The 26,753-nt window shown below is 47.2% G+C and overlaps 1 protein-coding gene across 4 annotated transcripts in view; it reads left to right on the forward strand.

Annotated features, from left to right (window-relative positions):
• Positions 1-325: 325 nt before the first annotated feature.
• Positions 326-26,753, forward strand: part of pum1 (pumilio RNA-binding family member 1) — a 57,031-nt gene continuing 30,603 nt past the window's right edge. Inside the window, exons 1-10 of one of the 4 annotated variants that reach the window (XM_080526795.1) lie at positions 326-403; positions 3,552-3,724; positions 3,850-3,972; positions 9,680-9,748; positions 11,415-11,520; positions 12,933-13,126; positions 14,670-14,848; positions 15,782-16,067; positions 16,679-16,772; positions 17,301-17,399. In XM_080526795.1, coding sequence (XP_080382921.1) covers positions 3,563-3,724; positions 3,850-3,972; positions 9,680-9,748; positions 11,415-11,520; positions 12,933-13,126; positions 14,670-14,848; positions 15,782-16,067; positions 16,679-16,772; positions 17,301-17,399 — 1,312 coding nt within the window. In that variant the 5' untranslated portion in view covers positions 326-403; positions 3,552-3,562. Of the gene's footprint in view, positions 404-3,551; positions 3,725-3,849; positions 3,973-9,679; positions 9,749-11,414; positions 11,521-12,932; positions 13,127-14,669; positions 14,849-15,781; positions 16,068-16,678; positions 16,773-17,300; positions 17,400-26,753 lie in introns of those variants that run through there. The other 3 variants (XM_080526792.1, XM_080526793.1, XM_080526794.1) reach the window with 3 other exon arrangements.

Genomic DNA, 26,753 nt, shown 5'->3' on the forward strand with positions numbered 1-26,753 from the left:
CCGTACCCCGAACATTCTGTACCCACAGACTTTATTATAGGCCCCTCTAATAACGGCCGTCCGCGGCTCGAAAATAGATGGGTGACCAGTTGCGCCACACTGTCTATATCGGTCTATTCAGTGTGTTGGGGGGAAGACAGTGCTTTAAAAACATGTTTTCTTGTTAAATTAATTTGTACAGTGTCAGTTGACAGACAGAGTATGCTTTTGCACACACACTCACAACAAAGGGACTCGCGACCCTCCCCTGTTGGCGCAATGAACCACACACGCTCGCACTCCTTCGTTCCCATGATGCAGCGCTCTCGCCTGCTCCCACCGAGCCGCCATGTTGTCGGAGTGAAAGCCTGGAAGTCGGAAAGAAACTGGGGCTGAAATCCGCGACCATCCACCCTCTCCGCCTGTAAGTACCGCCGGCCCCTGGGTACGGAGCCCCTCTTTCACGGGTCACTGACCCATAGGTCGCTGTATTTTTGGGATCAGGCTATTCGTGCGGGGTTTAGGGGGGTATTTTGAGTCTGTGTTGCCACCTCCCCTCTCCTGCCTCTTCCTCCTGTTGTGTCGGGTCTTCCTGCTCCAGACAGCTCGGGCCTTTGTTAGCGTCCGCGTCACGGGGACCTGTAGCGCCGCACGCACGGGAGACACCGCTCAACCCGCCCGGTGGTCTGCAACGGGGGTGCCGGTGTTGGTGGGTGATTGCCGTGCATGGCAACCGGGGGTGTTAAGGCCCTTGTCTGGGTCCGGGTCTGACCGGGCTGAGTCGGTCTCAGAGAGGCCGTGTATTGTGGCTAGACATGGGGGCAGTGAAGCCCCATAGCAGTTCCATGGCTGGCATCAATACATGTAACTACTAGTGTGGCTCTCGTTTATACGGAAACCATGTCTGACAAGACATCGGGGAAGACAGTTGTCTTTGTTTGCTTTTATTTTCATGCATAAAGACGCTCGGTGTGTGCTCGGGTTTTAGAGGATGTTTTGAGTTGCGCCGCGGTGGCGAGTGACAGCGATCCGGTCCTCCGTACTTCCGTACTGTACTGTCACACCCGGGCGGGCAGTTCGCGGCGAATCGATCCCGGGTATTGAATAATGATTAACCTAGATATGTGCAACAAATGTCTATTTCCGGGTAGAGAACATGTAACAACCCGAGGGCGCCTCTGTTAGGGGACGGCCACCGGGAACTGGTGATTTCCGGGTGTTACCGTGTCGCTAGCTTGGCATACACACACACCGCTAAGAAATGAATGGCTGAAGTGGAATGTCTCGTCTGGAATAAATAGCAGAACAGACCCGACATCACATCGGGAACTGCGTACGTCTCGGGCTATGTTTTTTTTGTATCTGTGGATCTCATAAAGCGATGTTCGATTTCTTGTGAGAACCACGGTGGCCTCCTCTCGCTACCTGCTCAGGGGGGTGTGCGCGCTATAGCATCGATCATGGTGGCGTGTGTGTGTGTGTGTGTGTGTGTGTGTGTGTGTGTGTGTGTGTGTGTTTGTGAGAGAGATGTTTGCACCGTGTTGGCAGTGCATGTCGTTCATAGGAACGTGCTGCATCTCAAATAGGCTAAAATGGCTAAAGTAGCTCCATCTTCCTCTCCTCAAGTCTGACGTGAACCCGTCGGACAGGCCAGAGTCTGTTGTCAGATCAGCTCCGAGGTGGAGAGGAAGAGAGAGCACTTTAACATGATTGAGTTTGACCCCGTGTGCATTACCCAGTGGATAGTGTAAATGGAGTAAAGAAGCACCTTGCTGTGCTGGACGTTGTTGTTGTTGTTGTTGTTGTTGTTGTTGTTGTTGTATGGGGGTGGAGGGGGGGGTTAGTGTCAGTTCAACAGTCTAATGTCCATTTCGAAACCTGTTGGTCTGAGACAGGGATGATCTGATACTATCTGCCGTTCAGTATATAGCAGTGGAGGCCGATACATTCTGTTCCATGCGTTACAATGAGCCCGTCCTCCGATTTCTACCTCCGCCAGCCTCCACTGGATGTATTGTCTGGTCGAGCCGGTTTTATTATCGAACCTCCTGATACTTCCTCGTCGGAGCATATTGCGATGTTCTTTTCCAGACAGTAGTCTGTAAAAGTGCTTGAAACACCAGATGGGTGCCTAACTGCAAGCGCAGTATCCCACCCTTTTTGTAAGCTAAAACACTTTCTTTTAGTGGTGATAACATGTTTTTTTTGTGGCCCAAAACTGTTAACCACACCTGCCATACCGTTTAATGCTCTGCGGTTCAGTCATTAACGCTCACGCTGGCATATCCCCCACCCTACTTATCGTGCCGTTTTTTTCCTGAGAACAATCTCGTAGGAAAAAAACCCCAAGAGATGTCGACATTCCCCCGTCCCTAGCGTATAGATTCCTTTACCCTTTGACCTTTTAATAGGCCTCGTCCGCATGACCGGCGACATGCGCCAGTGCGCCCGACACACCTCGGGGCCAGAGTTCAGCTCCTTTCTTGAACTCTGGACGGCACGTCTGCTCTGTGTAAACGCCCGCTGCGCGTGGCTCCACTTAGGGCAGGACAGCCGGGGTCCTTCATGGAGCACAATGCAGCCCGCCCCCCGGTACAATAGCTTATTTATCATGTGAATGTGCTGTAAGGGTGTCTTCAGCAATGACGGCCTCGTCAGAAAACAAACACACGACCGCCCTCCTCCTCGTAATGTTACCTATCCATTACCCATCGGGTGGTGGGTGGTGAGTCACACAGCAAATTGCAGAGTTCTTCTGGAAGTGAAAGTGTAATTAAACCGTCTTTTGCTCTAAATGTGTTTTTGCGTGCTCTGCTGGTGGGGTATTGTGTGTGTGTCTCTGTGAGTGTCTCTCTCACTCCCTCTCTCCAACTGCAGAGAATCAAATTAAAGGGATAGTTCTTCAACCCTTCAACCCCCCCCTTCCCCCCAATCGACGTTCGTCAGATCAGATGTGTTCGTGTCTCGTAATGTGGTTTTAACGTCGTTAGGCAGAAATCTGCAGGGTTCTTGTCCCTAACGACTGGGAGAGACAGGAGACAGCCACCACCGTGTAATTACACCAGACGAGGTGGTGCCCCACTCTCACCCAGTCATTTGGGATCAAGGATGGGAGGATGGGTGCACGGCGCTGGGTCTACCCGTCGGATGAGGTGGATCCTGGGACCCACTGAGGTCGACGGGGAGGGGGGGGGGGTGAAAATGCAGGGGAGAGAAAAAAAACATTAGATATTTGGGTGAACTATCCCTTTAATTGCCACACTGTCATCTGCTGTGTTGAGGGCTGTCAGAAGGCTCACTGATGATGACTCCATCCATCAGAACCTATTTGAACAGCGGAGAGTCGATCAGAACTGGAACGAACGTGCATTCCATTATCTGCTGTGTGTTTTTTTAGGTTATTTCTGCTCATCGAAACGCGAGCAAGTTGTGCTAATCTGTCGACTGACGAAGAACAAAATGTTCTCTCTCACACACACACACACGTTGATTTGAGCTTTGTAACGTTTGTGTGTGTGTGTTTAACCGTGTGTGTGTGTGTGTGTGTGTGTGGGTGTGTCCCTCCCTCCCAGGCTGTGGTGGAATGAGCAGTGTGTGTGTGTTGAAGAGGAAAGCAGTGCTCTGGCAGGACTCGTTCAGCCCCCACCTCAGAACTACATCTCCCAGCATGCCCGTGGTGCTGAGCAGCGGAGGACACGCCCCGCCGGCCGGGCAGACGCCCCAGGCCCCGCCCCCGAGCCAACAGGTAAACCACACACACACACACACGCATGCAACCAGTGTGCCTTCCACAAGACGGACTGTCAGACACATTCACACACACCCCAGTGTTCCCTAGCCTAAGTGTGTGTGTGTGTGTGTGTGTGTTAGGGCGTGGCGGGGGCGGGGCGGTCCCAGGATGATGCCATGGTGGACTACTTCTTCCAGCGGCAGCACGGAGAGCAGCCTGGCAAACACCGCTGGCCCACCGGAGACAACATCCACGACAGCCAGGTGTGTGTGTGTGTGTGTGTGTGTGTGTGTGACATCCACGACAGCCAGGTGTGTGTGTGTGTGTGTGTGTAACATCCACGACAGCCAGGTGTGTGTGTGTGTGTAACATCCACGACAGCCAGGTGTGTGTGTGTGTGTGTGTAACATCCACGACAGCCAGGTGTGTGTGTGTGTGTGTGTGTGTGTGTGTGTGTGTGTGACATCCACGACAGCCAGGTGTGTGTGTGTGTGTGTGTGTAACATCCACGACAGCCAGGTGTGTGTGTGTGTGTGTGTAAGTGTGTAAGTGTGTAAGTGTGTAACATCCACGACAGCCAGGTGTGTGTGTGTGTGTGTGTGTGTGTGTGTGTGTGTGTAACATCCACGACAGCCAGGTGTGTGTGTGTGTGTGTGTGTAACATCCACGACAGCCAGGTGTGTGTGTGTGTGTGTGTGTGTGTGTGTAACATCCACGACAGCCAGGTGTATGTGTAACATCCACGACAGACGTGTGTGTGTGTGTGTGGGTGTGTGTGTGTGTGTGTGAGAGAGAGAGACAGCCAGGTGTGTGTGTGAGAGAGAGAGACAGCCAGGTGTGTGTGTGTGTGTGAGAGAGAGAGACAGCCAGGTGTGTGTGTGTGTGTGTGTGTGTGTGTGAGAGAGACAGCCAGGTGTGTGTAACATCCACGACAGCCAGGCGTGTGTGTGTGTGTGTGTGTGTGTGTGTGTGTGTGAGAGAGAGAGAGAGAGACAGCCAGGTGTGTGTGTGAGAGAGAGACAGCCAGGTGTGTGTGTGTGCGAGAGAGACAGCCAGGTGTGTGTGTGTGAGAGAGAGACAGCCAGGTGTGTGTGTGTGTGAGAGAGAGAGACAGCCAGGTGTGTGTGTGTGAGAGAGAGAGACAGCCAGGTGTGTGTGTGTGTGAGAGAGAGAGAGACAGCCAGGTGTGTGTGTGAGAGAGAGAGACAGCCAGGTGTGTGTAACATCCACGACAGCCAGGTGTGTGTGTGTGTGTGTTAGGGATGGACGGTTTCCAATTATTGAAACCGAAAAACCGTCAAAGACTAAAACCGGGGTTTTCCGGTTAACCGAAGAAAAAAAAGAAAGAAAAAAAAAGAGCGCCAATTTCAAATAATTGAGCCCTACTGCTACAATACACTCATGTCGAACACCATTAAAACACCGTAAGCACAGTCGCAACACATTTAGGCTACTTAGTTTCACAAATATAAGTGGAAAGGCAGACTTTTGTAAGCTACACCATACATGAAAACACATGAACACTTAACACACCAGCTCCGCTGATCCAGGGTGCACGCCTGCAAGGAAGATCATCTCTTGGAACAGCGTCTTCATTGAATGAACTGCTTTCTCAATATCTTGGTTCTTAGACAAAGTTTCTGCTGCTGCTCAATGTATTAAAATATTTGAATACTGCTCAATAATCACTGAAATATTAGACTTAGAATTATGCAGTGAACATACTTAAAGCTTTTCATAAAAACCACATGCCGCGAGACTGACTCGTCCTGAACTGTCGTAAGTCAATCAACAAAGAATGCCCCATCAAAATAAAAGTGCCCATGGTAGAGCTGTCAAAATAGAGCTTTCAAAATAAATGTACTAATACAGATAGAGATAAATACAGAACTACCTTTGCGTCACTAAGTGACCGCGTATCTTCTGAGACATGCGTTCTGTCATCACTTTCAGTAGCGCCTTCACACACAGTGGCGCTGTGCACAAACACTCTTGATCCGTATAGCTCTTGTTTTATTATATTGTGGTTTAGTAAATACTGCACTTGGAGTTACATTCAATGCATGATTTGTGCTATAGAACATAAATAAAGTTTGATTGATTGATTGATATCAAATCAAATCACATTTTATTTCTATAGCGCATTTCTCACAAAAGTGACCCAATGCGCTTTACAGGAAAAAAAAAAAAAAAACGCTTTCAGACGGTTTTGATAAAAAAACTGTTTCTATTTTTATAAACCCCGGTTTTCGGTATAACCGAAAAACCGTCCATCCCTAGTGTGTGTGTGTGGGTGTGTGTGTGAGAGAGAGAGAGAGACAGCCAGGTGTGTGTGTGTGTGTGTGTGTGTGAGAGAGAGACAGCCAGGTGTGTGTGTGTGAGAGAGAGAGACAGCCAGGTGTGTGTGTGTGTGAGAGAGAGAGACAGCCAGGTGTGTGTGTGTGTGTGTGTGTGAGAGAGACAGCCAGGTGTGTGTAACATCCACGACAGCCAGGTGTGTGTGTGTGTGTGTGTGTGTGTGTGTGTGTGTGTGTGAGAGAGAGAGAGACAGCCAGGTGTGTGTGTGTGTGAGAGAGAGAGACAGCCAGGTGTGTGTGTGTGAGAGAGAGAGACAGCCAGGTGTGTGTGTGTGTGTGTGTGTGAGAGAGAGACAGCCAGGTGTGTGTGTGAGAGAGAGAGACAGCCAGGTGTGTGTGTGTGTGAGAGAGAGAGACAGCCAGGTGTGTGTGTGTGTGTGAGAGAGACAGCCAGGTGTGTGTAACATCCACGACAGCCAGGTGTGTGTGTGTGTGTTTGTGTGTGTGTGTGTGTGTGAGAGAGAGAGAGACAGCCAGGTGTGTGTGTGTGTGTGTGAGAGAGAGAGACAGCCAGGTGTGTGTGTGTGTGAGAGAGACAGCCAGGTGTGTGTAAGAGAGAGAGACAGCCAGGTGCGTGTGTGTGTCATCCATGACAGCTAGGTGTGTGTGCGTCATCCACGACAGCCAGGTAGGTGTGTGTGAGAGAGAGAGAGAGAGAGAGAGACCAAAAAGGCTGAGGTGTTAGTCTGTGTTGTGTGTTCAGTCAGAGTCTGTGTTGTGTGTTCACTCAGAAACAATTGTTATCACAAGTTCTCACAAAACAATCTTTGATCGTCGGCATGAAAGGTTGGTTCACACGCAAACCTCTCCAGGAATAGACAAACCTGCGTATTAAAAAACGCCTCAGAACACGTCGTCTCCACCCCAATCTGTCACACGCACACGCGCGCACTCTGATACGTGCTCCACTTCTGGGGCTACAACATGTACCGAAGTACCTGGAATCTGTCAAATGCTCAATTTAGGGTCATGTGCTTTTATCTCAAACCGAATCAACGTTTTCATCTTACCGTACCGCACGCGGATAACCCCGGTCGACAGGACAATGAGACGCTTTTGACGAGTGACCTCTCGACCAGACGGTGAAACACGAGGACTGGAGTCGAATATAAAGAGTAACCACAATTCAATAATAACACGTTTTGTGCCAAATAAACGATGACCACAACTCTCCCTCACACACAGGGCCTAGTGGCTGGCCTGGTGTGCTCTGTGTGCTGGGCTCGCTGATGGAGAAGGAGACGGTAATCGGGCACACAGGCCCTTCTACTAGCCCTGCCTCAGCACTCAGGACCACCTCACTACACTCATTGCTAGACAATTGCATCACTAGACTCACCTGCTTGGTTAGGAAAGAAATATCCAATAGGAAGATAGATGGAAGCAGTGCTGTTGGATTTCTGTGTGTGTGTGTGTGTGTCTGGGTTTCCGTTAACCGGCAATTGCCGGTCTTTGTCCGGTAACATTTGGTGAAGTCCGACAAATTGAAAAGTCGTCGGACATATTGTCCGGTGAAAATAATTCCCTTTGAATACAATTCGCTAAAGCTGGCTGGGTGCGTTCGTAAACACGCTCTGGAAATCCGATCAGCACTCGCGGAACGCCTCTCGTCCAATCGAACGACTCGGTCGCTCTGTGACATCGAAGCCAGCGTGCGCTCCGGCGCTCTCAGAGCGTGTTTACGAACGCACCCCTAGAAGTTTCCAGCCAGCTAGCTGAAGCTGCTACACACACCAGAGCCATGGCGACCGAACGGCAAGTTAAACAACATACTATAAAAGTGACATTGTTTTACTCATTACTCATACGTTTGTTGTCATTCGGCGGTGCTAATAGTCGCTTTCTTTTTTAATTTATTTAATTTATTTTATTTTAGCAGTTTCCCCGAAAGTTAAGTGTTTGTTTTTACATCACTATTTGCACTTCTGGTTAGATGCTAAACTGCATTTTGTTGTCTGGTACTTGTACTCTGCAATGACAATAAAGTTGAATCTCACCTAATCTAATCTAATCTAATCTAAAATAATCAAAAATAATCCCATCACTATTACTCCCTATTTTCATCAGTGTTTCAATCCTTGAATCTGTGATGGAAATCAAGCAAAGCCACTTCAAGTCTCCCCACCACTGACAGCGCTGGGTGTGCCTTTCCTTACACTCTCGGTTATTCCCTGTGGATTTAAAAAAACGGTGTTTTGGTTTCTATAATGTGGTCTATTCTCACTGTTGACGAGCAACTCAGGGGGCTTTGAGATGGCTAACAGCTAATTAAAGGAGTAATTCCACTCAAAAGGGTAGAAGTAAGCTGACTGTCTGTCTGTCTGTCTGTCTGTCTATCTGTCTGTCTGTCTGTCTGTCTGTCTGTCTGTCTGTCTGTCTGTCTGTCTGTCTGTCTCTCTGTCAGTGTGCTGGACTACCTATGACTTCCATGGTACCTGGGAACGCGTTGTCGGAGAGAAACGCCCTCTGTACAAAGGACCTACTGACCAAAATCCCTGTTCCCCGTAGCCTACATGCTTGCACTGTTACTGTTCAATAAAATGTTATACATCTAGACATTGTGGTATTTCTTTATATACGTATCCCAGACTGCCTATCAATTGTTTCTCAATAAACAGTTATGTTCTTCCCATTGTCATACTCCCGAGCTAAACGAAATGCCTTCCCAACCAGCGAGACTTATAGAAATGACGTTGTTTTATTGATTTAAAAAAAAAAGGGTAAAACTGTAAAGAGAAAATAGAAAACTCACATTAATCCCAAACAATTTAACAAACTTCAGTTAACGTAATGTGGAGTCCGTTCATTGATCGATGCTGTCTGTTCAGTTCCCAGTGAGGCGCCCGTTCAGCGCTGGACCCGTTCAGCGCTGGACCCGTTCAGCGCTGGATTTGACGCATGGCATAGCGCGCATGCGTCAAATCATGTTATATTATTATATATTATATAGCTCGCATCTAATCGTATCGGATGAGAAATAGACATTAAATGGCATATATAGGCCGCTACACAACAGTAATCACCGCGACAAACAGCTATATTATATTTGGAGGAAAAAAATATATGATTTTGAAAAAAAAATTTTTTATTATATTTTAATATGATGACCGGAATATATCACGTTTGTCCGGTAAATCGAATTCTTCCCGGACACGATGTCCGACGGCAAATTTTTCTAACGGAAACCCTGGTGTGTGTGTGTGTGTGTGTGTGTGTGTGTGTGTGTGTGTGTGTGTGAGAGAGAGAGATACATTGGGTGAATGCATGTATTGTATGTGTGTGGCTGGTTACTTTGTGTATGTGTGGAAAAAGAGGTTTGTGTGTGTTTCTACTACTGTAGTCTCAGTCCTCTGTGTGTTCTGCGGATGGAAGTGTGTGTTATCCTGACTCTGTCTGTCTCTATCTCTCTCTCTCTCTCCTTCTTTCCTCTCTCTTCTCTCTCTCTCTCTCTATCTCTTTCCCTCTCTCTCTCTCTCTCTCTCTCTCTCTCCTTCTTTCCTCTCTCCTCCCTCTCTCTCTGTCTCTCTCTCTCTTTCCCTCTCTCTCTCTCTCTCCTTCTTTCCTCTCTCTCCTCTCTCTGTCTCTCTATCTCTTTCCCTCTCTCTCTCTCCAGGTGCGGTCGATGGATGAGCTGAACCACGACTTCCAGGCTCTGGCTCTCGAGGGACGTGCCATGGGAGAGGTGAGGGGTCAGGGGTCAGGGGCGTGCCATGGGAGAGGTGAGGGGTCAGGGGTCATGAGCGTGCCATGGGAGAGGTGAGGGGTCAGGGGCGTGCCATTGGAGAGGTGAGGGGTCAGGGGCGTGCCATTGGAGAGGTGAGAGGTCAGGGGTCATCGTCTCCAGGGGGGTACATTCGGGGTTTGGGAGAATTAATGGCTCTGTCATGTCAGATTAAGTCCGCCTGGCCAAATAGTGTCCGCTTGATGTAATCAATGTCTTCCGAATGCTGTTGCTTCCCACTTATCTAATGTTCTTCAACTTGAATAGCATAAAGGGTGATGCAGGCTCACTAGTCAGCTGTAGCTTTTATGTTGGCATGGCCATATTATATGAAAACACCTGCTAGCATGCTAATTTCACACATAATTTGCTCCGCTAATGTTACGGAGTTGGCTAGTTAATCCACATCACATCAGCCAAATTAGTGATAAATATAATTCCATAACTGGATACTACTGTTTCCAATCATAGCTAGCTAGCTAGCTTACTTATCAAATGTAGCTTTTATGTTTATATTTACATCAGGCGGACACTTTGGCAGGCGGACATAATCTGGCATGACAGCTCCATAAGGAGTTTGTCAAACGCTGAAGCCTTCTGCTGTAGGGTTAGCATTAGCATGCGACGGTTACATTAGCTCATCAGTTGGTACAACATTGCGCTAACAATGTTTAGGTTGTGGGTTTGATTCTCGCTTGGGACTATATATACTGAAATAAAAGCGTCAGTTAAATGGCATATACACTCACTTTATTAGGAACACTATACTAGTAGGGCTTCCCTTTGCTCTCAAAACAGCCTCAATTCTTTGTGGCGTTGATTCCACAAGACGTTGGAAACATTCCTGTGAGATTCTGGTCTATAATGACATGATTGCATGACGCATTTCCTGCAGATTTTTTATTTTTGATGACTGGAAAGGCCACTGAAGAACACTGAACTCATTGTCATGTTCATGAAACCAGTTTGAGATGACTTTTGCTTTGTGACCTGCTTTGTGACTGGGCCTTGTGGCCATGAAGGGATGCACACAGCAACAATACTCAAACAGGCTGTGGCATTCAAGCCGTGATTGATTGGTATTAACGGACCCAAAGTGTGCCAAGAAAACATTCCCCACACCATCACACCACCTGAATGAATGAGAAGGTGTACAGGTGTTCCTAATCAAGTGTTCAGTGAGTGTTTATGTTTCTTTGACGTAGCGGTTAGAGTTCAGGGTTCGAGACCCGCTGCGGGCGAGTCGCCCTACCCCGGGGTTCACCACAGTGTTATTATGTGACTCTGTGAGATCAGTCTTGTCCACTGAAAATGAAAGTGGGACCTAACACCTCTCTCTCTTTCTGTTCTCCTTCTTTCTCTCTCTCTCTCTTTCTGTTCTCCTTTTTTCTCTCTCTCTTTCTGTTCTCCTTCTTTCTCTCTTTCTCTCTTTCTGTTCTCCTTCTTTCTCTCTCTCTCTTTCTGTTCTCCTTCTTTCTCTCTCTCTCTTTCTGTTCTCCTTCTTTCTCTCTCTCTCTTTCTGTTCTCCTTCTTTCTCTCTCTCTCTCTCTCTCTCTCTGTTACTTCCTTATTTATCTCTCCACCTCCCTCCCTCTCTCTCTTTCTCTCCTCCTCTTCCCTCCTGCAGCAGCTCCTGACAGGTAAGAAGTTCTGGGAGAGTGACGACTCTGGGAAGGACGGACCAAAGGGGATCTTCCTGGACCAGTGGAGGGACAGCGCCTGGGGGGCCTCAGGTGTGTGTGTGTGTCAGGGTTTCCGTTAACCGGTAATTCCCGGACTTTGTCCGGTAAAATTTGTCGAAGTCCGACAAATTGAAAACTCGTCGGACAAAATGTCCGGTGAAAATAATTCCCTCTAAGCACAATTTGAATACAATTCGCTTAAGTTCACATTTTGTATTCAAATTGGCTTTGGGCCACCATTCTCAGCTGAGCACCAAACACACACACACAACACTGCCCGAGAGAGAAGGACCCGCCCCCTCCAGCCAGCCTATAGGCTAACCAAAGGGGGCGGGTCCTTCTCTCTCGGGCAGTGCCGCGCGTGCACGAGTGTGTGTGTGTCCGGTGCCCAGCTGAAAATGGTGGCCCGAAGCGAAAAGCCTTAACTTTATCGCACAATAACAAGGATAACAAACGAAACGGACAACATTTACACTAAGATGGAGACAAACTTCAGCGATATGATCTAACAGCCGGTTTTCAGGACGACATACAGACCCGTATGAGCTTACAGGGCTATCCCCTAAGTATGATTTGACAGGCAGCTAAACGAAATGCCTTCCCAACCAGCGAGACCTGGGGGGTGTTCTATCAACGTCGCCAAAGGAAAACCTAGGCCTACTTCGCCAAGTCCCGCGAGACTCTTAAAAAGATCCAGGCATATCTTGATAGATCTCGCGAGACTTGTCAAAACAAGCCCAGACTTTCCTCCAGCGACGTCGATGGAACACCCCCCTGGTTATAGAAATGACGTTGTTTTATTGATAAAAATAAAAAAAGGGTAAAACTGGAAAGAGAAAATAGAAAACTCACATTAATCCCAAACAATTTAACAAACTTCAGTTAATGTAATGTGGAGTCCGTTCATTGATCGATGCTGTCTGTTCAGTTCCCAGTGAGGCGCCCGTTCAGCGCTGGACCCGTTCAGCGCTGGATTTGACGCATGGCATAGCGCGCATGCGTCAAATCATGTTATATTATTATATAGCTCGCATCTAATCGTATCGGATGAGAAATAGACATTAAATGGCATATATAGGCCGCTACACAACAGTAATCACCGCGACAAACAGCTATATTAGATTTGAAGAAAAAAAAATATGATTTTGGATTTTTTTTTTTTTATTATATTTTAATATGATGACCGGAATATATCACGTTTGTCCGGTAAATCGAATTCTTCCCGGACACGATGTCCGACGGCAAATTTTTCTAACGGAAACCCTGGTGTGTGTGTGTGTGTGTGTTTTAGAAAGACAATGTAGATATTGTGTGTGTGTGTAACATATCTTCTTCTTCTAGATATTGTAAGATTGCAGTGTCTGTCTGTGTGTGTGTGTGTGTGTGTGTGTGTGTGTTGGTATAATTCAGGAGTTACATTTCTCCCCCCTTCCTCCTCCTCCTCCCCCCCCCCCCCCCTCCAGACCACTCGGTGTCCCAGCCCATCATGGTGTCTCGTCGGCAGGGCCAGGGTTTCCACGGCGGCGGGGAGGTGGGCGTGGGCTCGGTGATGTCGCCACGCTCGGAGAGCGGGGGCCTGGGGGTCAGCATGGTGGAGTACGTCCTCTCCTCCTCCCCCGCAGAGAAGCTTGACTCCTGCCTCCGCAAGGGCCCCTACGTGAGTCCCTCATCCCTCCATCACTCTCTCTCTCTCTCTCTTTCTCTCTCTACCTCTACCTCACATCCCTCCCTCCGTCCGTCCGTCAACCTTATATATCTGGCCCTCGAGTCCCTCATCCCTCCATCACTCTCTCTCTCCCTCTCATCCCTCCCTCCGTCCGTCCGTCTGTCTGTCCGTCAACCTTGTATATCCGTCCCTGGAGTCCCTCATCCCTGCATCTCTCTCTCTCTCTCTACCTCTCATCCCTCCCTCCTTCCCTCCGTCCGTCCGTCTGTCCGTTAACCTTATATATCTGTCCCTCATTCCCTCCATCACTCTCTCTCTCTCTGTCCGTCAACCTTATATATCCGTCCCTCCATCTCTCTCTCTCTCTGTCCGTCAACCTTATATATCCGGCCCTCATCCCTCCATCACTCTCTCTCTCTCTGTCCGTCAACCTTATATATCCGTCCCTCATCCCTCCATCACTCTCTCTCTCTCTGTCCGTCAACCTTATATATCCGGACCTCGAGTCCCTCATCCCTCCATCACTCTCTCTCTCTCTACCTCTCATCCCTCCCTCCTTCCCTCCGTCCGTCCGTCTGTCCGTCAACTTTCCGGCGCTCGAAACGAGGCGAGTTAATCACTCAGGAGTATCGCTTCGCGTGTCACTCTGTCTCTACCTCCTCCTCCTCCTTCTTTTCCATCCCTCCGTCATTCTGTCCATCACGTTATCGAACGTCTGTCACTCGGACCTCGTTAAAGGGAGACTGGACTGTCTGGCCCTAACGCTAGCTGTCTGTCGGCCCGGGGGGGGGGGGGGGGGGGGTCACATCGCGGAGTCTGCGGCACTCTTGTTTTCTCACTTCTGTCTCTCCCTCTATCCCTCAGTCCTCTCTCTGCCTCCGTCCTATTCTCTCCATCGCCAGAGTTGAATTGCGAGGAGCTGTGTCTGTCTGTCCTCTGTTGGTGTCTACCTCTATCTGTCTGTTTCATCCCCCTCTCTCTCTCTCTGTCTCTTTCTCTCTCTCTCTCTCTGTCTCTCTCTCTGTCTCTGTCTCTCTATCTCTCTGTTTCTCTCTCTCTCTGTCTCTCTGTTTCTCTCTCTCTGTCTCTCTCTCTCTCTCCCTGTTTCTCTATCTCTCTCTCTCTCTATCTCTCTCTCTCTCAGCAGTTCTGTGGCCGCAAGGGATCTTCCTCTCTACCTGTCTATCACTCTCCTCCTCCTTCTCATCCCTCGCTTTCACTATCTTTCCCTGCTCTGTCTCTCTCTCTCTTAACCTTCTCATCTCTCTCTTTCCCTATCTCTCCCCGTCACTCTCCTTCTCTCGTTACGCACTCTCTCACTCCTCCTCCCCCTCCTCCTCCTCTTCTTCCCTCTCTTTCTCTCACCGCGTCCTCCTCTATCATCGTGTCGTTTCTCCGCTTTCACCATCCATCTTTCTATCTGTCCATCTCTCCGCCGATCGCGCTCTCGCCATCAATCACTGTCAGCGTCTATCGGTCCCCCCCACCAGCTGTTTTTCCTCTCTCACTCTCTCTCTCCCCCCCCTCCCCCCAGGGTCCGCGGGACGGGGAGGTGGAGGAGGAGAAGAGGGAGAAGCCCAAGGCGGTGTTTGAGGCTGAGAAGCTGAAGGAGCTCAGCGAGGGGGAGGGTGATGTCATCCATGATGTCATCATCAACCCCAACAACGGGCTGCCGGTGCAGAACGGCCTGGACGTGGACGTCAAAGACTTCAGGTACACACACACACACACACACATGCACACATGCACACACACACACACACGTCAATAATTTTCCTGATAGCAAAATGTGGTGATGCAAGCCTGAACATACAAATACACTCATCATTACACACACACACACTCTCTCTCTCTCTCTCTCTCTCTCTCTTTTTCCCTCAAAATACTCATCATTAAATGGTAAATGGACTCCACTTATATAGCGCCTTATTCCAAAGCGCTTTATAATAGCCTCTCATTCACTCATTCACACACACATTCACACACTCATTCCCACACACATATTCAGACACACATTCACACACACAGTCACACACTCATTCACATACCAATGGCGTCAAGCTACAAGCTACAAGGTGCAGGCCCGTTCATTGGGAGCAATTTGGGGTTCCGTCATTACACGCCACACGCACACACACACACACACACACACTCTCTCATCACAACACAGACCCATCATCTTTCAACAGCTGTCACCCACCACTGAGTTACACACACACACACACACACACACACACACACCCTCCTTCAAATACTCATTACACACACACCTTCAATAAAAGGCCACACACAGACAGACACACACACACAGACAGACAGATACACACACACACCGTCCTTCAAATTCTCATCATTACACACACACACACACACACACCTTCAAATACACACACACACCTTTAAATATATTCATCACACACACACACACACAGGCCCACCATCCTTCCAAACAGCATCATCACTAAGAGTGTCACCTGATCATGATGACACACAGAGAAACGTTCAACACCCATCAGCTACAGCCCCCTCTGTCTCTGACACACACTCCACACCTCCCTCACTCACTCACTCCTTCCCTCCCTCCCTCCTTCCCTCCCACCCTCCCTCCCTCTCTCCCTCTCTCTCTCCCTCCCTCCCCCCTTCCAGCCGCAACCAAGGCAACATGCCGCCCCAGGGGCCGGACGGGGACATGATGGGGGGTCCGGGGGGGATGGGGGGGGAGGGGGGCATCATGGCTCCCATGGGGGGCGGGGGGCCCAAGCCCCAGGAGGACTTCTCCGGGGTGGAGCAGGGGGGCGTCACCATGGACCAGATGGAGAGCGTGATGGAGCCGCTGCAGTTCGACTACAACTCCCAGATGCCCATGGACAACAACCCCGCCGTGGGCCTGTTCGACTACGGCAACCAGCAGCAGGTGTGCCCCGGCCAACTGGTGATAACTTATATACGCACTTATAACGCACTTATACACACTTATACACACATATGCACTTATACACACATGCACACATATGCACTTATAACGCACTTATACACACTTATACACACTTATACACACTTATACACATATGCACTTATAACGCACTTATACACACTTATACACACTTATACACACTTATACACACATGCACACATATGCACTTATAACGCACTTATACAACACGTATACACATACACTTATACAACACACTTATACACACTTATACAACACAAGTATACACACACTTATACAACACACTTATACACACTTACACACTATACACATACAACTAGGGTATGGACGAGGGGTGTGTCTGTGACCGAGAGAGAGGAGGGTGGGGGGTGGGGGAAGGGTTAGTGTGTGTCTGTGTCTGTCTGTGTGTCTGTGTCTGTCTGTGTGTGTCTGTGTGTGTGTCCTTCAAATACACTCAGCGTAATGCTGAGTGTATTTGAAGGAGGGGGTGTGTGTCTGGGTCGCTACTAGGCTGCGTGTGTGTGTGCATATTTGTAACGTGTGTGTGTGTGTGTGTGTGTGTGTGTGTTTGTGTGTGTGTGTGTGTGTAGCTGTTCCAGAGGCCCAGTGCTCTAGCCATGCAGCAGCTGACAGCAGCCCAGCAGCAGCAGTATGCCCTGGCAGCCGCTCAGCAGCCCCACATCGGTAAGTGTGTGTGTGTGTCCGTGTGTCCCTCCCTCTCTCCTTCCCTCCCTCTCTCTCCTTCCCTCCTTCCCTCCCTCTCTCCTTCCCTCCCTCCTTCCCCCTCTCCTTCCCTCCCTCCTTCCCTCCCTCCCTCCCTCTCTCCCTCCCTCTCTCCCTCCCTTTCTCCCTCCCTTTCTCCCTCCCACTCTCCCTCCCTCTCTCCTTCCCTCCCTCTCTCCTTCCCTCCCTCTCTCCTTCCCCCCCTCTCTCCTCCCCCCTGTCCTTCCCTCCTTCCTTCCCTCTCTCTCTCCCTCCCTCCCTCCCTCTCTCTCCCTCCCTCCCTCCCTCTCTCTCTCTCTCTCTCTCTCTCTCTCTCTCTCTCCCTCCCTCCCTCCGTGTGTGTGTGTCTGTTCAAGAGGCGGCAATGTAAAACCGAAATATTGAGTGGTCAGGTAGAACAGGGAGGTGGCTGTGGGAGATCTGTGATCGTTGCTCAGCCCTGGATTCAGCTCATCCCTTGCGACCTCTCCTCTGTGTGTGATTGGTCAGGTCTGGCTCCAGCATTCGTTCCCAATCCTTACATCATCAGTGCCGGCCCCCCCGGGTCAGACCCCTACGCAGCAGGACTGGCGGCCGCGGCCACTCTAGGTGAGACACACACACACACCTGACTCTGCCGAGGGTGCGTACACACACACACACACGCCTGGCTCTGCAGAGGGTGCGTACACACACACACACACACACCTGGCTCTGCAGAGGGTGCGTACACAGACACACACACACACACACCTGTCTCTGCAGACAGCACACACACCTAGGGATGGGAATGGAGAACCAATAACAAGTTGTTTGATGCGTCTGAATCGTACGCTTCCGAGGTTTTCAATTCCTTTTATCGATGCTGCATGTCTATCTGACAGCATGTTAGTCTGACAGCATGTTAGTCTGACAGCATGTTAGTCTGACAGCATGTTAGTCTGACAGCATGTTGGTCTGACAGCATGTTGGTCTGACAGCATGTTGGTCTGACAGCATGTTGGTCTGACAGCATGTTGGTCTGACAGCATGTTGGTCTGACAGCATGTTGGTCTGACAGCATGTTGGTCTGACAGCATGTTAGTCTGACAGCATGTTAGTCTGACAGCATGTTGGTCTGACAGCATGTTGGTCTGACAGTTGCAAAAACTCATGCGTCATGACGTCAAACTCTGCGGTGTAGTATGGTAGTGGTATGGTGTAGTATGGTAGTGGTATGCTGTAGTATGGTAGTGGTTTAGTGGTGTAGTATGGTTGTGTAAAGTTTGATTTAGTCGCAACACGGACAGTTCAAGCGCTCAGGCTATGCCACACACCTGGTATCCCTTCACACACCTGGTGTCCCTTCACACACCTGGTATCCCTTCACAAACTCTGTTTGAGGATTCGCAATAGCTGCGACCACGAGATATAGAGTAGTTAGCTACAAGCATTTTCAATCTGCTATTATCTCTATTAGTGGATTAACCGCTGTGGTGATTTAACAGCTGATAAAAATACATCAAGTAGACTACAAACAGAGAAAAACAAGAAAACAACACCAGAAAACAACCAATAGGCTATACAATTATAACCAACAACCAATATGTGACAGCTCCTGGTGAAATGTGCAATGTAATTTTTCAGTTTTTACACATGCTTAAACTACAGATTGTAAGCTTTCAAATGATGTGTCGTACATTCAAATCAGAGAAAGATTGAACACGACAGGCGTATTTGAATGTTGGTTCACCTCAAACACTGAATGGAAGAAAAGTGACTCTGAACGCAGCCACAGCTACGAACGCTCCTAACAAAACACATCGCTACGAAGGTCTAAACTGTATTTTAATAACATGACAACATACTGGGAGAACATCGACATGCTAAAAACACATAACTACACATAATTAGATGAACACAACGTTCTTACTTTTGAACACGAGCTAAAACGAAAGTATGTTTACAAGTCAACCCTCCTTTACCGGTAGCCTCCGGCAAACGATAATAATGAATCCAATACACAAATTATAAGTGTTTAGTAGGGATGCACCGAACATTCGGCCACCGAATGTATTCGGCCGAATATCGCAAAATAAAGCACATTCGGTATTCGGCCGAATGTGTGAAAACACCGAATGTTTACCACCGAATAGTGTGCGTGTTTTGATAACGCAATACAATTAAATATAACTCTCAACAGGCGCGCAGCGCGAGGCGACGCGCTTTCAAAACTGGCTGCGTTCGTAAATTCACTCAGGAAATCCGATCAGCACTCGTGGAATGCCTCGCGTCCAATCAAATGACTCGGTTTCTCTATGACGTCGGGCCCAGTGTGCGCTCCAGCGCTCTCAGAGCGACTTTACGAACGCAACCTTACACTAATCTAGCTAGTTAGCTTAGCAGTCGTAGCTCAATTTAAAATTGGAGTGAGAAGCAGAGTTGTTGCCTTGTTGAAAACATATTCAGACTCCCCAGCTGTTCTACACGAGTTTATGACATGCAGCTGTATCATGCGGTGGTTTCTATGCAAACCAGAGACTATAAAAACAAAAGATATTCATTCTGAAATAACATGAACTATTATCCTTACACTCAGGTGGACTCAATTCAACTTGTTGAATGACTTGTTGAAGACATTTAGCATTTGACCTAATTTTAAGAGTGACAACGGGTCTGAATACTTATGTACATGAGGTATTTCTGTATTTACATTTTAATACATTTGCAAACATTAAAAAACGTTTTTACTTAGATTATAGGGTACTGTGTGTGGATTGATGGCAAATCTATTCAAAAATGTGAAAAAAGTGAAGGGGTCTAAATACTTTCTGAAGCCTATGTAGAGACAAATCATGAATATCATATGAATAAAAAGCAAAATGTATTTAGTTTATGCAATGATAAAATTAAAAACTGCCGATACACATTCGGTATTCGGTATTCGGTATTCGGCCAAGTGTTTCCTTAAATTCGGCCTCGGCCTCGGCCAAGAATTTTCATTTCGGTGCATCCCTAGTGTTTAGTAATCGTTAAACTGTTGTTTATTATATCGAGTGGGTACTTTAAAACTTCAAGTTGAAAGCACCAAGAAGGACCGCCTCGAAATTCATCGATGTTCATGTCCCGTGCTAGCGCTGTTGCCTTCATTCGAATAGTGACTGTAGAGACGCTTCTACTTGCTGCTCTCTGTTCAACAACCCACTGTTGGAGTTTGTCCTCTAACTGTGTTTGTCCTCTAACTGTGTTTGTCCTCTAACTGTGTTTGTCCTCTAACTGTGTTTGTCCTCTAACTGTGGCCATCTCGCTTTGTTCCCTCGGAAGCTCTGTTTAGTCTTCTTTACTTGGGGTCTTTATACACACACAAGTGGTGTGGGACTGTGAGTAAGCACAGTACCGGTGTTTACTGATTACTGTAATGCTGCAAGCGGTGCAGCTTTGTAGTTTACCAGTCGTACTGAAACATTTTGACAGAGCGCCTTGAGCGCTGTGTACAACCAGTATGGATCAACCAATTAACCAATTGATCCATATATAAGGCGCTCCGGATTATAAGGCGCACTGTCGTTTTTTTTTTTTAAATTAAAGGCTTTTAAGTGCGCCTTATAGTGCGGAAAATACGGTACATGAATGTACTTCTTATTGGAACATAAATGAACATCATTGACCAACATTTTGCTAAACTGCAGCCAGTGTAAATAAAGGGGCTACAAACATAGCCTATCGGTAAACAAGACATCACATATCCCTCAGGACTGTCTCAAATAGCTTATTTGCATAATATAGCCTATATACTGTATATGTTATATACAAAATAAAAATGTGCAAAACTCAAACGAAAATAGTGCAATAGATGAGGGTATTTTGGGGAACAAAAAAACACATTGTAAACCATAATGTCCATGAAACTAAAGCCCTTCATTACTGCTTTCTCACTTTTTGGAGATTAGAAGATTTTATTCAGGAATAAACATAATTGGAAAATCAATTATTATTAAAATACTGTAGTATACAGTAACAATAAGTTCGTGGAAACATCACAAATCTACGGAACCACTTATTGAGGCATCACCCTGACATGAAACATGGAAAAGCGGATCCGAAACAAGCCTCGCTGATAAAGTGGCAAGTGATTGTCAGGTACGAGTCCATTGCTCTGGATGTCCAGCTGTCACACGTTATGGCAACTCTCTGCTGGCTGAAGTGAAGTTGCGATGTCACGTTTCACCTGCGCGGACATGTCTGGGACTATCACTTCACTCAACTGTTTGCGTGTCGGTAACACGTAGCGTGGTTCTAGTACACTGACGAGGCTTCGAAAGCCAGCATTTTCAACAACGCTGTGCGGGCGTATATCCTTGCAAATAGAAATTGCTACAGCCTCGGTAATGTATTGGGCACGGGGAGAATTTGATTGTAATTTGCAACCAAACGTCTTTATCAGCGAGGCTTGTTTCGGATCCGCTTTTCCATGTTTCACTTCAGGGTGATGCCTCAATAAGTGGTTCCGTAGATTTGTGGTGTTTCCACAGAATTTAACCTCCACTGCGCACAGCTTGCATATGGCTTTGCTTTTGTCCTGCTCATCTCTATCGTCATAATTTGTACATGCAAAATGCACCCAGACATCTGCCTTTAAGCCTGGTGGTGACTTGAGTGTCCCTGCCATCGCTATGTTTTTAGATTTTACAGTGTTGAGACCTCTCGTTGCGTGAGATATGATAAATTCTTGTAGCGTGAGATCTGGCCACGAGATCTCGTTGCGGGTTGAAGCTGCAAGCAGGAAAATGCATGAAAGATCGATCTCGGGATTTATGAATCGATCTTCTTCTTCTTCGGCGTATGGGTAGTTGTTTTTCCTCTCCACTCCACCAGGCTTGGGGCCGAGGGGCTACCCTTTTACCACCCCGAGACCTGGTTGAGGGGCTCACCCGGGCTATATTTCTGGACACCCCTCCAGAAGCCACGTCATCGTCTCGTCATCTAATACCGACAGACCATGCATCCCGTTGGGTGGGTGGTACACCGGGCAATCCAGGATAACATGGTCTGCGGTTTGGTCCTCTGCGCCACACTCGCACACCGCATTTGGGGCCAAGCCCCATCTGTGCATTGATGAGCGGAAACGCCCGACGCCGGTCCGGAGACGATTGAGTCTCACCCAGGATAGCCTTGGCAAGTCCATCCCGAGGGGCTCAGGGCCGGCGACTGGGATGTGGTCGGAGTTTGGAGGTGTTAGCCTTCCACTCCGCGCGCCACATATAATCCGCCCATCCTGCCGCACTGATGTTGAGATCTCTGCATTGCTGCCTGAGATCCTGTGCGGCAGGCACAAATGGGTGTCTCGACTTGAGACGCCGGGAGGGCTCCGCTGTTATAGTGAGCCTATTATGGAGCAGATGGTTATTAAGCTCCACGGCCCGGCAGGCGAGACGTGCTGTGGCTCCCATGCGGCGGAGGCCTGCGGGCTGGATGCCTGCTAGGATGGGAAGGTTGTCCACGGGGGTAGGACGCAGGCATCCTGTCACAATGCGCAAGGCTTCGTTTATAGGCGAGTCGATGAGGCGGGTGTGGGCACTGCAACACCATACTGGGGCGCAGTATTCACTAGTTGAATAAACGAGGGCTAGGGCTGCCGTGCGCAAGGTCGGAGGAAGAACTATGAATCGATAATCGCTCATTCAATGAAGATCGATTCAGAATCGGGAAATCGATTTTTTTAACCCAGCCCTACTGAGGAGGCTGACGAAGTAGCATGTTATCTATTTAAAATGTGACAAAGACAAACTAAATTCAGCGTTGTGGACAACCTGCACGTCACTACCACTGAATAATAAGGCCTTGATACTTTGCTCTCTGTGCCAGATAGTGTTGCCAATGTGTCATGTCGTTTATTTGTCTCAAGTGAGGTGAAGGAATCGTGCCTATATGTACGGTATATAAGATATATTCATATCTTGCAGTAGGTTCTATAGTATCTCACTTGAAGTTGTATGTAAATGTTCCATTGGTTTATTATATGGTAATTATATTATGATGTTACTCTTCCAATTAATGAGACAACTGAGAATATATTTTAATAAGTAAAATGCATAGTTTAATATTATCACTATGTATAGCATAATGATACTGCTGGCTGCACTGTAGCCTCTTTTCTAAATAGGACACACATCAGTCTTCACATGATGTTGTTTTAGCCACACCTTCTAAATTATAAAGAAGAGTTGTTTATTTTATGCACCAGTTAAATGTTATATGTGACAGCTGCTGGTGAAGTTGGTAACAAGTAGGCAGCCGACTTGACGTTCAGACTTTTACGTTGAAAAATGTAAATACATTTCTGCGTTGTTAAAAATCAATGACGCTGTTCGTTCTACTGACGCCGACCGAAAGGCTGGACTGAAGGACATGGATACCATTCAACTCGTTTTCCTTATTTTTAGTGAAAATTGAATAGATTGTAAAACCTGCGAATGCAGACAACAAAACATACATGAATACACAGCTCTGACACATTCAATGACTAACACAAAGCATATAAATGTTACACAAAGCATGCATCATACACTAACCGTGGCATCCCTCAAGTCCTGGCATCACACAATGAACCCATACGCACGGTATCCCACTATTAAGCACCTAATCACAGCCCCCAATATCCCTACGCATACCTGATCACTATAATCAAACAATTCCCACGCAGTTATGAGGCATAACTCAAAATAATGTTACTAATATCTAATAATTAATAATTAATAATAACTAATAATTATTCAAATAACATTCAAAATAACATTCCACATACACTGAAACACCCCATCCTAACTGGACAGTACAGACGCACTCGCTAGTCAACTAACACAGCTTGTTTTGTGAGCCTGCTAACAATGTAAAGTAGTGTTATAGATAACTAGGTAGCAGTGGGGATTACTCACCCAATCCATTGTTTGTGTTTGTGTGGTTGGTTGCCGAACTGTTCCCTTTGGAAAAGGAGTATTGTAATTCATTCAAATGTTACTAGGCATACATGCTTAGAATTGTGTATTTTATCAGTCAGTTTTAGATTTGATTTCCAAGTTATATCCTTTTACGGAAACGAGCGTTGTAATTCATTGTAGCACGTTCAGATGTTGCTAGGCAGACGTTCTCCGCTGTGTTGACGCTGTGTAGGCCTACTTTTTTTCCCACACAGAAAATCGATCAAGAATCGATTAGGGAATCGATAAAGAATGGCATCGATACTGGCATCGCTGTCTATAACACTATCAATTCCCATCCCTAATCCCTATACACAACCATAGATATTCTCTCTCTCTCTCACAAACACACACACTCTACATACTCAGACCTGCCAACCTGTACGCATTTTGTGTAGCAGGTACGCATTTTAACGTCAATGGACGCTGGTACGCATTGTCAGCTGAAAGGTACGCAAAAAGCTGCCTGATTGGTTCCTCCTTCCTTCACTCACTCGTTCCATCAATCATATTCGCAAGCGTCACCTGCGTCACGTTGACCTGCTTCGGATACTGCTCTGTTTACGGAATATAGATAAGCATGCCTACCGCCGACCGTTCCTCTTGAGAACTCAACTGTCAAGCACTTTGGAATAGTTTGGAATACATCAGAGATTATTGTATTCCGTGTCAGAGCAGCTTCAACACCGAGTCTATATTAACGTAAGCTATTAGGCTAGCTAGCTTAGCTACGTTAGCTTAACTGGACCTCAAGGTTTTCAGCAGGTTCGAGCAGTTCAGCCTTATAGCGTTAGCTAGCTGGCTAGATAAGTTAACTTAGGCTGTGTCCACCAACGAGCTGTATATTTAGCTAAACGGCACCAAGCTAAGGTAAATAGATAGCCAGTGTTAGCTAATGCTAATGTTCACCATCTCTGTAGTCTGCTCTAAAATACACAATCAAACAGTGCAGGCAACCCATGCTGTTCTGTGAATGAGACGAGCTATTGACTGATGGCTGCCTACTGCCAAATCATATTATTACAGTAAACATGTCGGTAGTTTGGCATCTGTTCTCTGAACAACAAGGAGAGACACATTCCGACATTGACTTTCAAAGCGTGAGCTAAGCGTTGTTGAAAATGAATGACACATCGCTAGTCAACTAACACAGCTTGTTTTGTGAGCCTGCTAACAATGTAAAGTAGTGTTATAGTTAACTAGGTAGTAGTGGGGATTACTCACACAATCCATGCATTGCAATAGTTTGGCTTGACTAGCGAGTGTGATGTGATTTTCAACAATGTTGAAATGTATTTCCATTTTCAAATTAAAAGTCTGAACATTTTGATTGGTGACTTCTTCCCCCTTTCACCAGCCGCTGTCCCAATTTTTTGTGAACCATAAGTTCCCACTGTCTGACTTAAAGAAAAGAAAAAAAAGGACATTAGGACTAGATTAATTGTGTATTATGCACAAAATAGATTAATTATGGAGGAAAGGGTGTGCATATCACACTGTCAGACAGAGCTCCACAGACAGAAGGTGACCACTATCATAACAACACAAAGTGTGAAACAGCTCCTCAGAAAGGAGAACCCCCTCCCAGCAACCAAGCAGCTGAGAAGATCAGGCAAAGTGCTGCACCTAAACTGCCAGCATATCCAATGCAGAGGTGGGTTGTGTGAGTGTAGAGTAGCAACATTGACTTAATGGTTCTGTGAGAGGAGCTTCTTCAGAGCAAACGATTGATTTAAGTCATAATTTATTTAAGTCATTGGGGTGGCTGTGGCTCAGGAGGTAGAGACGGCCTCTTATGATCGCAAGGTCGGCAGATCGGTGGTTCAAGCCCCGGCTTGCCACATGTCGAAATGTCCTTGGGCAAGACACTGAACCCCAAATTGCTCCCAGTGAGCGGGCTGGCGCCTTGCATGGTAGTTTGTAGAGATGCTCCGATCGATATCGGCCGATATGGTCTTGATCGGTTTTGATCGGAGTTCTCAAAACGGCCGATCAAACACGGCCGATCAGTTTACATAGAGAAATGGCGTCGCCAGTCTGGCAATATTACACAGTGTCGGAAAGAGACAACAAATATGCAGTTTGTAATGTCTGCTCAAAAGAAATTCCTCGCGGAGGAACGCACGCAAGGTCTTTCAATACCACGAATATCATACGGCATTTGCTGCGTTCGTCGATTCGCTCCGAGAGCGCCGAAGCGCACACTGGGCTCGACGTCATAAAGGGACCGAGTGCTTTGATTGGACGAGAGGCGTTCCACGAGTGCTGGTCAGAGTTCCAGCGCGACTTCACGAGCATAGTGTAGGTAGTGTTCAGCGACGTCATGTGACCCCGCGAGCAGGAAGTCACTAAGCTAGGCTAAGGCCCATAGCAACAACAACTATTAGCGCTTGAGTTTTAGGTCTTCCTCTGTGCACCTTGCACAAGTGTAGATAGCGAGCGACTTTTCAGCATAGCAGGACATCTTTTAGATGATAAGAGGAACAGGCTGAGTGCCAAAAACGCTGAGATGCTTGTATTTCTCAAGGCTAATCTGCCAGTGATGCTGCTTAATCAGAAGTAAGGTTTGAGTCTGAAATCTCCTTAGGTGCAATGTTTTGTTTTTTTGTTGTATTGATTATTGCTGACTTGCTGTCTTATCTCCTCCTAAATATGACTTGAAACAGTATTTTATATTTGGCTATAGCCTGTTTATGTTGCAGTTTAGTTTGGGTATGTTTATTGTTCCTCAGGAAAGCTACAGTATAAGCTCCAAGTTCTCTAAGAGCCCCTAGTTCCTCTCATTCGAGTGGAATGTTGCACATTTGATGTGACAGTGTACATTTTATTTATTATGATTTTTATTTTCACATTTTATTTGTTTTTCTAAGTAAGCTATAGGTGGTTCAATTCAATAAAACAGATGGTTGTCAATTCATGATACTTTTCTCATCTCCTAATTTCATTTGAATACTTAATATACAATATCAATGGTGTTAAGAATAATTAAAAACATAAATAAGGCTAC

This window comes from Nansenia antarctica (genome assembly GCF_963989245.1).
Source record: "Nansenia antarctica genome assembly, chromosome: 3".
NCBI classification, from domain to species: Eukaryota; Metazoa; Chordata; class Actinopteri; order Argentiniformes; family Microstomatidae; genus Nansenia; species Nansenia antarctica.